Genomic DNA, 12,926 nt, shown 5'->3' with positions numbered 1-12,926 from the left:
AAGAGTAACTAATTGCTACTGATTTTAAGTTTCAAATTAAACAAGGCTGGTTATGAGAGCACCCATTTTGGTGGTGACACAATTCAAATATTATAGTAGTGATGACTTCTGGTTTTGACAAGAACCTGGCTTGAGTGAAGCAGGAAATAAAATGGATTTTGTCCTACCTGCTAAGGAGTGAGTACAGGCTTAAAATCCATCTGTAGTCTTCAATAATTACTTCCTTCCATTTGAAAGTCTACCACCTTGCCACTTACCTTCCATCCCAATGTGAACACTCATGATTATTGATTGATTACTTATTTAAACTCGCAGTACTCAACAAAGCCATTCTTCCATACTGGAGTACACACAACACATACATTGCAACACCATATATACAAAACTACACACAACACTAAGAACTATTTTACAACTATAATAGCTAATTATTATTATCAGAACAAATCAAGACAAGTCATTAAGGTGCTGGAGCAGACCATCACAAAATTACCAATATCATCATGATACAATGATGATACGAGATTGAATTTGATGGTAATCTTTACTGAAATTTGCTGAGCTCAACACTGGAAGAAGTATATATGAATGCTAATAGTAGCTATATACTGAGCTAGAAAACAGAATTAGCTAGTAGAATATAAAGTTTCTTCAAGGAAATTTTTGGAAAATCAACTTTCTGACATTGAATTTGATGGCAGTTTTTACTAAAACAATGTTTATGAAAATTTAATGCTGAAGCACAAATGCTACTAAGCTAGTAGTAGCTATAAAGTCTATAAGGAAATTTTGAAAAATTTACCTTTTTTGCAAAGATTTTGGTGCTAATTAGCTTAATGAATGTTTAAGTTACAAAACAGAATTAGCATAAAGTCCCCTGCACAAGCATCACAAAATATTTAAACATGTTTTGTAGATATTCCTGGCATGTGGTGTGCATGCGCAGGTGCATGACTTTTCCTCTCCAGAGAATTTTAGTCACTAGGGTGTAGATAGAAACTCAATTTAGAACAGGTGTTTTACTTGTTTAAACTTAGTGTTTTATAATTATGCTTCTCTTGACTGTTTTATTAGAATAAATGACTGTTCCATTAGAGTATCTCAATCTCTAATTGTAGAGGAGGCTCTAACCCACCTAGTTCCCCTTGTCTTATGTCTATATTACTAGAGACAGATTAATTATAATTAGAGTTGCACCGATATGCATTTTTTCACATTTGCCGATACCGATTATTTGCCTATTCCTGTAACCGATATGCCGATATTTACCGATATTCTTCATTTCTTCAGAACAGAGGAGGAGGAGCAGAAAATCACCTAAAGTTTATGCGTATAAACTGCATTTGTAATGATAATGTAATCAATGTAATTAATTACGTGGGCGGCCGACTTTTACAATGTTTTACACAGTTTTGCTACTATCTCCTTTCATGGAAAAGGAAGCCAAGTAGTTATAAAACAGCTAATCAAACAGTGTTTTAGTGGGACTACAGACTCTTTGTGAAGAGTGATCAACTAATTGCGTGGGCGGCCGATAAATATACACAGCCTACTATAGCCTTGCAACCACATTTGTGCAAACAAACAAACTCAAATAGTTACAAAACAGTTACAACAAACCACTTACTGCTACATTCACCACCTTCTTTACTTTCACCTGTTCATTGTCGTCAACTTAACGATTGATTGTGGGTTTCGGTTAACCGGCAAGTTATTCCGCTTCGTAGCCGATACCGATACTTGTAAAATTAGCTAATATCGGTTGTTACCGATAATTCAACCGATTATCGGTGCAACTCTAATTATAATGCATAGTCATAAACTGCATCAAAAATGTTTGGATTATGTCTAAGGTGACTAGCTATGTTTAATAAGCATCACTATGAAAAATTTCTGAAGGGAGAAGCACTGGCCCCCTACCATTCCACCCCTATAAGTTATAAGAGTCTGCTTGCCTGGCACCTGCAATGCTATTTATAACTGTAATCAAGAGAGGTGGTCAAAATTATGTTTAGGAGTAAGGGTTAAATGTTCATTATTCTAATATTAATAGAAAAATCAAATAATCCAATAAAATATCCAAAATGATTTCATTCTTAACACTTCTTTTACTATAAAGAATTGAAAACCAGTGTATGAGCTGAAACTGAACTTCTCCTGTGCACTGATGCTCCATGCGATACTCAAAATTACACCAGGTGGGTGCCTGTTATATATATTATAATTGGTATTGAATAACAAGCAAAATTGTCCTTAGGATTCTCTTAGGCAGGCAGAACTTTTTTTACACCTGACAATTCAACGACAACCAGTTGATAGAAATAAAGAAGAAAGAAAATTTCCATGTGTTGTGTTGTGAACTGAGCTAGATTTAAATACAATAAACCTGATACTTTAACAATATAAATTTTTTTACGAATAAGCAAGCTGGATTTTAAAATGTATATTAATAAACAATATGATGTAGCTTACAAAATAAACAATGCAATAAGTCATTTACAGAGACAAGATGTGTATATATTAATTTAATTTCTTGGCACAAGTTGCTGGCTTGTGAGAAGACTTATCAAATCGACTATTGGTTGAAAGCGCACTGACGATTTATTCAAAAATACTTGGATTGCTTCAGGATCATTATCTCCAACCTTGTACTGATCAAGGACATGGGCCTCTTTGAATTCAGCAAACTTCTGCATAAATTCACTTATGTAAATATTGTACACTGTAGCTTTATCAAATGGAAACACTCTATCTGGCATATGATTATCCAGGCACACTGGTATAAAACTCTCTCGGCTCTGTATCACACTTTGGTACAGAGAAACACCATCAAATTGTGCATATCTCATTTGTAATGGAACACTATGTGCTGATGATAAGTTGTTCATGGGACCTGATGAAACATCAACCAACACAAAACCCCCACTGTTGACACATGTGCTAATCTTTTCCTGAGTCCACAAGTGAAGATTTGCTTTATTCTGCACCCCAGCATCGTAGAAGTCACCTATGACGTTTATACCACACTTGGTTAGTAAATCAGCAAAATCTCTGATGTTGTCTGGAAATTGATTGGTTGTCAACACATAAAAGAAGAACACTACAAAACAAAAAGACTTACAATGACACATGCCAAAGTACACGAAAACTCTGTTTTATATGCGAAAATGACTTGAAGAGCATACTGATAGCAAATGTACATAACATGGAGGCACAACATTGCTACATAACAAACCTTTTGGTGCCACAAGGTTAAAGAAATACTCAGTCTCATCAGCATCTATAAGATATCTGTAAAACTTCTCAGCCTCGATAGCTCCATGAACAAGAATGGCATCAAATAGATAATTGTAGCTTTGAACACGATCATCAATTTGCATAAAGTGGAGTAGCTCATTCCTGTGTAACAAATCTCTTTTCTTGAACTCAGCAGCCACTTCTGATTTGTCTCTTTCAGCTAATAGCTCTACGATATCCTTCCTGTAATATGTAAGTCTTTGCTCCACTAAAAAAAAAAGCAAATGTTCACAAGGATATGTATAATACTTTACAGAATGACCCGTGCACTTACTATATATTTATTTATATGTTAGGATAACAATTTAGTTGATACTATTTAGTGGGTGACATGTATCAAAAGTGCAATGTTTTGTCTGAATACACACTTCATTTTTAGCTATATATGTTCAGCCCTTTACACAGCAAATAAAGAACAGTACAACAAAAGCAATCATTCCAGTCACTATGGAAAATACGGATGATTACCATAACAAAAGTAGGGAAGCCAACACACATTGTATACCACAAATCAACACTTACTGCTGTCAGCAAAAGTAAATGGGACACAAAGAGGACAAAGGTAAGTACTGCATTATGTCAAAAGGCACCGGTAGGGCTGAAATGATTCAACTGGTTAATAGTGAAAAAATCAAGCCTGTAGCCTTAGCCTTTAATGAGTTATACTTGTATGGAGGTATTAGTCAGTCAAGCAGTAGAAAAAATTTCATAGCAACCTATATCGGAAGCATTTAGGGTAGTACTATCACGCTTATTAGATCACGGCTCCAATGTTACTTGTTTAACTGATGTCTCTCACTTAGTATTACTTTTTGTATAGTTGTTTTTGTTTGCTCGTTTGTTGTTTTTGTTTGCTTGTAGATAGTCAAATTTTTAAGTCAATGTTTCTGTATTGCTTTTTGTACTGTGTATGTGTTTTGGGGACCACCTTGTACAGGCTATAAGCCTTTTGTGTACCCTTTCTTTAGATAAAATTGATAATAATAATAATAATTTAGGGTAGTACTGAAGGGATTTTTGGGCCTGGTTATACCTAGCCAATACTGCCAAGGCACCATGAAGGTACAATTTGAAATTGGGTTCTGGTCAATATTTTCATGTGAGAAAGTACAAACCTCCATGATCCCCAATGTACAATACTGCCGTTCTGTATGCATGTATGTGTCTCACTAATTCAGTAACTAAAAGTCCCATGGGGACTGCATCTATATTACGTGAGCCATGAACAATTGACACTTGTTTCCCAATTAACATCATGCCTCTGCTAATAGTCTGAAGCAATGTGAGTAAAGTTTCTTGCTATATACAAGAGAACAACAACTGGGTAATGGGTACCACTGTGCAATCACTCACGAAACTATGCATAAGAGTGGAGGGGGATGTAGACATGCACTGCAGGAAGATCTGCATCTGTGGCCAAATTCTTGACCTGTTGACTTTTCACCTTGACTTCTGACTTTGCAACAAATATTTTATATTTTGCAATAGCGAGTTTTTGTCCTTGAGCACATTTTGGTGGCTCATCCATTGATGTTGGTCACAGCTGCAAAACTACTTTCACTGAGTGCCTATATGTCATTCCTTAGGGTGTAGCCTGGGAGTGTGTTTATTCTTCAGTGCTGGAAGGCTTTAAGTCATATACAAACTTTTGCTTATGAAGTTCTGGTAAACACTCGATATTTCCAATGGTGAACTGAAAACTTGTGGTGCATTACATGTGCACACAAAATTTGAAAATGAGAATTATGTATGGAATCAGTCTGAACTGTAGTAGACATGGTAGCACTTACAATAAAGTAGTGTTACATGTGTGCCAAGTTATCGGAATACTTAATGTTATAGAAATGTATGTGATCTCCCAATTATATTAAAGACACCCAATGATCCTTCACCGATTGCTACCTTGAAAAACACAGTTAAGAGAAAGTTTAGTTATATATATTCTGAAGAAAACACCAGCAAAGGAGCTCCAGTGTGGAGAAGGCACATGTGATAGAATTTTCAAGCAAGCAGTCAGTACCTATGCATGTCATTGACTTTAAGTATTGTATTAATTTGTTGTCATGACACATAAGGAATAGTAGTTCAATATTACAGAAGTATCTATATACAAGCTGTAAGAACAGCAGTATGTAAGTTTTGGTTAGTTATATACACACAATACACGTTACAGTTACTGTACCTACTTATGCGTTTTGCCCTTCAGATCCTAGCTATATAATAGTTAGACACCAAGACCAAGGGAACTAAGCAGTTTAGTAACCCCGGTGCTGTAGCATCCCGAACGCAGCCAGGGTGCTATTAAAGGCCTGAGGGGTTACTAAATCGTTTAGTTCCCATTGGTTGTGGTGTCTAACTTATGGTTTAAAGTACATACCTTTATAGCCAGGGTATGAGTATGGGGTAAAAAAGCAACACAGAGCAGTGGAATGGTTTCTTCCTGAAGTCCTTACAGTGCCCACAAAAATAATTATTCAACCGGTAACCAGAGTAACAGCTAGAGCTACAGTGGATACGCCAAGATATGCTGCTTAGTCTACTATTTGTCCAGAATTGTTTGCAGAACATGGAGAAGAAGAGTATTACAGTATTATCAAGTACTGCAGTGTGCCTTTCATGTTTAATTATTTATCATGTACAAAATTACTTGAGGGCAGGCTACTAAATGAACATGTGTAGGTGACTAAATGAGCATGTCAGGTGACTAATATAAGTGATTTAGTAACCCTATAAATGAGCCGTACCATAGTTTAAACATACACATCCTGCAGGCACACATGCATGCACTACACACAATCACACACCTTTAGAAGTCATCCTGCCAGGAGAATCATGACGTCTTAATTGCAGTGGCTGGTCCAAAGTAGGTGGTTGAAATTCATGCACTATAATTGCAACAACAAAGTGTAATGTTTTCTTATCATAATTCTTATATATAGGTTTCTATAATTCAAGCCCAATTCCAAGATGGCCATAGATATCAGGTATGTACTGTACATGCATGCATGCATATAGCTAACTTTTTGAGAGCAGGAGTATGGCATGCTCTGTCCAAACAGTCTAACAATGTACACCAGTTAATTAGAAGAAGCACGTTTCTACACTGCAAATAGGTAATACATGAGGTACTTAATCAGCTATAGTAAGCACTGCAGCTGTGTAGGTGTTCTTAGTACTTCTTACTTTCATAAGCATGTGCTCTGGGATACTATACTGTGTCACTACACAGCATACATTGTTTCAGTATAATTGAGTATTATTCCCTCACCATATAAACACCTCAGTACAAAGCTTAATTCATGCTTAATTTTTTGTCCTATGGGAGAATGCTGAAATAGTGTTGGTAAATAAAGTCCTGCACAAAGTGCAGGTATATTCCAGAGCTCAGTAGTGTAATGATTACTGTGCTTGCAACTTCCTCATACTCATTGGGCTCTATTAACGACAATCAACACTGCATGGTTGCACATTTTTGTGTCATACAGTTTGGTTGCCATAGGAGATGTGACCATTCTAATTTTATTACCTCTAGTAGGAGGAGCTGGAACTAACAGCTCACTGGTGCCAAGGAGAGGCTGGTCTTCTTGTTGCACTAAAGCTGTTGCTTCAGTCCTTATATCTGTTGGATGATTTGTATCTGTTGGACATATGTCAATTAAGTTTATTAACTACCAGGTTAGACATACCTTGATGACTTTCTTTGCATCTCTTACCTAGCACCGTTGCAATAATCAGGAATGCAAATATTAAAACTAATCCACCAATAGGAATCCAAATTAGTTTCCAGTTTATTTCTGTTTGTGATGATTGTGTACCTGTGTTAGACAGGGTGATGACATAATAATATATTGGTCCAATTAAAGAAGGATATTTTTAGGCGATCTTTTTGTGTGCAAACAGAGTCTGGGTGGTATACAATTCCCCTATCACAGGGCTTCGATTTTTCAATAGGTGTTCATCCCACCTTGAAATTTTATGTCTCTAGGTCATCTTGTAGGTGGGTTCCATTGTCTATAACAATGGCTGATGACTTTAACTCCTTAAGGAAAAGCTGAAATCCAGATAGCAGCAAACAGCAAACTGACATTAATAGATTAACTAAATATGCAAATGCATTCTCAGAGTTTACTTATTTGCACAATACACAGCTATTCCCAAAATCATGCTACCATAACTCCTGCCATATGCATCTTTTTGATATTATTTATTGCAGGAAATATAATTAGAAGTCACATGTCTCAAATTAAATTCCATAATCTTTGACATATTGAGTGTTACTACATATGTGACTGAATTTGACAAAACCCGGCTTCGATGCACAAAGCTTCGTTAGGAGATATGGCGATTTTAAGTAATCATTGCATAATAACTTCCCAGTGCCTACAGCTGTGCAAACACAATTTGCACCAAGTATGCATCTATTTACTAGCTATCACTGAGTGGGTGTATACAATTCTGATACCCAAAATTAGCCCTGTTTTGGGCAGCTTTTCTCGAGCGGGTAATAATATCACAGGTGGTAGTAATAGGGTGGGAGGGTGGGGGGCGGTGGGTGGGCTTAATATAGGGGTATAAAATGAAGCAAGAAGACAATTGGAATCCAGAGGCCAAGTTTGGGCTCTCCATGGCCCTCCATGGCCATCAAATCACTCCAAATTGACTGAGAACACTATTGGCGAGCTCTCTGTGAAGTCCCAGCTCACTACACACCATTATCACAAAGCTATGGCCATTCAATGGCACCAATTTCCCACTCATGGCTTTGACAGGGTCAGAAGAAAGCTGCCACAGAAACCAGACTTGCCAGTCCTGAAGGAAGTACAGTGTGGAATATGATAGTGTATTAGGCCAGCAATCCATTTCTGGTAAAAATGTAAGTTTGATTTTGTGTGTGTGGAAGCCTTGTTATGTGAAATCCGGTCACATATGTTAACTATTTACCAAAACCTTGGCTACATTCTTGGATTGTAGCAATATAGCTAGCAGGGGATACAAATGTCTTTAGATAGCAGACAATTCAAGGAAACTTAGAATGCCCAGACCCAGTGCTCATCCCTAGGGATTCTTAAAGACATTGCCAATGAAGCACATTAAATTCTTAATGAACTTTGACCTTGAATTTGACCAAAGTATAGGCATGTGTTCTATACACACTACATACTTTGAAGTTTTAGACAAACATATCCTATCTCTGACTTCCTATTGCTTATGAATGCTTCATTATAAATCAGTTGAGCAGAATAGTTCCCAATATCACTGTTTGTGGGATTACTTATCTTCAAAACAAAATAAACCATGTTTTCAGTGATGTTATGAAAAAAGTGATATCGTCCACTGGAATGAATGGGCTCATCACTCTTATTACATTGAAATGTGACCAACTGATCAAAGTTGCTTGCACTGAAAATCCATACTAGTACAGCTTCATCAGCTTGTGGCTGGTATGCTTTAAGTAACACTGGCTTTATACAAACCCCTATAAGAAAAAATAAAAATATACAGGAACATAGTGAGTCTGCCACACTGCAATTGCTTTATGAATATAATTTAATTTGTGCATGTGGGTTGCATGATCAAACTATCTTTGTTCATGTATTGTTCATTTCCAAACATGGGTGGTTGTTGTGAACTTATTTTCTTCCTTTATTGGATATATTACTATTCTGTACATATCCTTCCAATATATCAAAAAAAATTTAATATTAATATAATGAACATTTCAATGCAATATTAGAAGTAAATATCAGAGAGTATACTGATAAACACAAGGCAGGCAGATAATAACAGCATCGTGGGGTAACATCCGAGAAGTGATGATTGACTATGCCAAATGACAGGGGCAGTGAGTTATGACAACTATAGATAGGCAGATCATCAGATGTGCTAGCATCTGCTGAACTCAGCAATTATGTCTATAATATTATGTATTTATTGCATTTTTTTGCTTTACTTATCACTTTACAGATCTAACATGAGGGTCAGTTGGCCTGATGGCTAAGAGCACGGCAGTGTCATACTTATTAAAACGAAATCTATATAATCATACAGTACACGATAGTACCATATACCGTATAAGCAGAAATTTCGGCGAGCTGAATATTTGGCGATTCCTCGATAAATTGCATTTGGCAATTTGGCGAAATGTAAATGTGCATGTCAGCAAGCCTTTCAGTGACATGGAATTCCAGCTGGAGTTACATGTGGTGAAAAAGTGTGTATGTGACTACTGGCTGTGGTATAAAATCAAGTGAAAGAGAACTGAAGATCGGACTGTCGATAAATTCGAGGGCCACTCATCTTTCCAGGAAGAGGGAGCACGCAGCAGAGATCTTGTGTGGAATATTATGACCTTGCTTCCTTTCTCAGTGATGGCTACTACATATGGATCAAATAAATTTTCATCCTCCATTTCACAAGTTGGATTGCAATTACTTATATTTAAGAGTCGCGACATGTACAAAATTAAACGGCTAGTAAAGACTGGCCCTCCCATAGAGGCCGAACAGACGGAGCCATTGAAAAGAAATCTAGATTTGCCACACAAACCACCAGCCAAGAAGAAAATGACAATAACAAAAGTGGACACAGCTTCAATTTTCAGCAGGTCTCAACACGCGTGCAATTCTATTGCTTACCTATTATAATTATTATTATTACAGAAACACAAACACAAATGGCGAAATTTTAATTTGGTGATTTTGTAACCATTCGCCAAATCACCAAATTTAATTCCACGCCAAAATTTCTGCTTATACAGTAGTAGGGACCACAAAGGTGTAGGCGTTGCCCACAAAAAAACATCACCCAAAAACCAGCCTCAGTTTTCCCTGACAATGAAGAGGCAGTATTGGTTAGGTAAAAGTAAGCCCACACAAGCTTTCAGATTGACCCAAAATGTCCCAACAAGTTGCTACGGATTTTTTTTTTAAATTATTAAACAGAATTTTCTACTGACTGACTGACTGTCTAACTGACTGCCTAACTGACTGCCTGACTGATGCCTTCAGACAAGCGTAACTCAATAACAGTTACGGCTACAGGCTTGATTTTTTTACTGTTTGACATCTCTGCAGCCCAAGAAGTGCCTTTTGGCATACCACAGTACATACAATGCATTCTTGTTGGACTTACCAGTGTCCTCCTTTGTGTCCCATTCATCTTGGCTGACAGCGAAAGGTTTGGATTTGGTGGTAGCAGCGATGGCTTCCCTTTGTAACAGAAATCGTCTGTATTTTTCATAGTGGCTACTTTGATTGCAGAAGTGCTTTTCGAACAGTTCGATTCATAATGCTGTATAACGGGTTGAACATAGCTGACAACGAAGCGTAACAGATACTTCACTTTTCAGGTGATAATTGGTAGCTGGGGCATGCAGTATTGTTTCTTTCTTTTGATGCGGTATGCATGGGTTCACCAGTCATAATAATTTTATTTTACAGAAAACGTTAACAAACAAGTACACAATATCTTGAGCACAGTAGGGATATAACACTTCTTATTGTTTTACTGTGATTTAATATCGTGCACTACTCCAGCTTGTTTCAATACTTTTATCGATGTGCTATGGTCCCTACTCAAAAATTACAATTTTTTTGTGTACTTGTTGCATATAGTATTCATTATTTTAGACTTGTCTTAAGGGCAGCTCATTCTCAGATCATACTATTCACTACTGATCACCTTAATTATAATACTTAACTCAATTTCTTCATCATATATACTACTGGCATCATCACAGTTTCAGCATTTGCTTCACTGTGGAGCGTGCAAACAAGAAAGATCACGATACTGTACTTAGGGCAGTAATGGCAGTCCTACATCATCATTTGGGATTAACAGCCATTTCATAGCTGCCACTTTTGATTTTGTGACTTTTTTTATACCTTGGCTTTTTTAGGGGGCCACATCCTTTTTTTCTATGCAGCTTGGCTCTTTTGGTATAGCTATATATAGCTATATATAGCCTACATTCACCACTTTCTAAATGCTGCATTTAAATGAAAATTTTGCTGTGAAGTTTGTAAATAATTACTTAGCAGTTCTTTACTATAGTACGTTCAGTCATGTTGAGCTGAATTCCTCAGAAAACATAGGGTTGGAATTATGCAAGATCTTAAAAATTTGGCCCATTTTGTTGAAAATATAGACTACACAAAATAACACAAAACAATGACTTACTTAATTCTACAGTGCTTGATACCTCAGGCTCCTGATAGCCTAGTCTACCAGCAGTCACTGTATAATTTCCACTGTACTGTACATTAAATAGAGTGACATCTTCAATTGTATGGCAGAATTTGTCAGTATAATGAGAGGAGCTAATATAGCTAGTATAGTTCACCTTCCAAAAGGAATTGATGTCTATTCCATAATACTTTACTGACAGTGTAACATCTTCTCCAACAATAGCATACTTTGCTGCTTGGAGTTTAGTCATAATTTTTACTGGGATTGAGTCATTACAAATACCTTTAGAAGAACATTATACTGTCATACCAGAACACAAACTGCATTAATTTTTTTTACAATTATTAAACAGTATCTCTATCTGATTAGGTATGTGGAATTGAATAGTGCAATGAATCATTACTAGAATACTATACATTATAAAACAAAACGTTGCTTATCATACAGTACAATAGTACTGTTAAGTAGGGACCACAAAGGTTTGGGTGTGGTGCATGGAAAACATCACCCAAAAACCAGCCTAACTTTTCCCTGATGACGGTAAAGCAGTATTGGTTAGGTAAAACTAAACCCAACAAGCCTTCAGATCACTTTCAACAAGTTGCTATGAATTTTTTTTTAATTATTAAACGGAATTTTCTAGTGACTAACTGACTGAAGTACTGACTGACGTACTGACTGACTGACTGACTGAATGATGCCTTCAGACAAGCATAACTCAATAATGGCTGAGGTTATGGGCTTGATCTTTCACTGTTCGACATTGCTTCAGCTGGACACATGCCTTTTGGCATACCACAATATGTACAATGCATTCTTCATGGACTTACCAGTGTCCTCCTTTGTGTCCCATTCATCTTTGCTGACAGTGAAAGGTGTCAATTTGGCGAGAGCATGTGATGGCTTCCCTTCGTAACGGAAATCATCTGTATTTTTCATAAGGGCTACTTTGATTGCAGAGGTGCTTTTCGAACAGTTCTTGATTCGAAAGTAACATAGCTGACAACAAAGCACAATGGATACTTCACTTTTCAGATGATAACTGATAGCTGAGGCGCATGGTACCATTTCTTCCTTTGATGTGGTATACGTGGATTCATCAGTCATAATAATTTTATTTTACAAAAAAGTTGACAAACAAGTACACAAAACATTGGAATTTTTAACTACAGTAGAGACTATAGCACATCAATAAAAAGTACTAAAACAAGCTGGAGTAGTGCACGATATTAAATCACAGTAAAACAATAATATAAGTGTTATATCCCTACTACACATAATCAAGATACCATAATGGAAATGCACAGTAGGGATATATATATATATAACACTTCTTATCATTCACTACTCCAGCTTGTTTCAGTACTTTTCATTGATGTACTATGGTCTCTACTCCAGTTAAAAATTCCAATTTTTTTTGTACTTGTTAAAGTAACATAACA

At 36.5% G+C, this 12,926-nt stretch overlaps 1 protein-coding gene across 4 annotated transcripts in view; it reads right to left on the bottom strand.

Moving 5' to 3' along the window:
• Positions 1-2,428: 2,428 nt before the first annotated feature.
• LOC136244919 (uncharacterized) overlaps positions 2,429-12,926 on the bottom strand; it is a 16,933-nt gene continuing 6,435 nt past the window's right edge. For all 4 annotated transcript variants that reach the window (XM_066036449.1, XM_066036450.1, XM_066036451.1 and 1 more), the window contains 7 exons: positions 11,476-11,766; positions 8,459-8,773; positions 6,984-7,112; positions 6,824-6,934; positions 6,102-6,182; positions 3,236-3,505; positions 2,429-3,100 (listed from right to left, as the gene is read on the bottom strand). In XM_066036449.1, coding sequence (XP_065892521.1) covers positions 2,526-3,100; positions 3,236-3,505; positions 6,102-6,182; positions 6,824-6,934; positions 6,984-7,112; positions 8,459-8,773; positions 11,476-11,766 — 1,772 coding nt within the window. In that variant the 3' untranslated portion in view covers positions 2,429-2,525. The remainder of the gene's footprint in view (positions 3,101-3,235; positions 3,506-6,101; positions 6,183-6,823; positions 6,935-6,983; positions 7,113-8,458; positions 8,774-11,475; positions 11,767-12,926) is intronic.

Source organism: Dysidea avara, chromosome 14 (assembly GCF_963678975.1).
Source record: "Dysidea avara chromosome 14, odDysAvar1.4, whole genome shotgun sequence".
NCBI classification, from domain to species: Eukaryota; Metazoa; Porifera; class Demospongiae; order Dictyoceratida; family Dysideidae; genus Dysidea; species Dysidea avara.
Note: the sequence above shows the minus strand (reverse complement) of the source record. Positions and strands in the feature narration are given on the sequence as shown.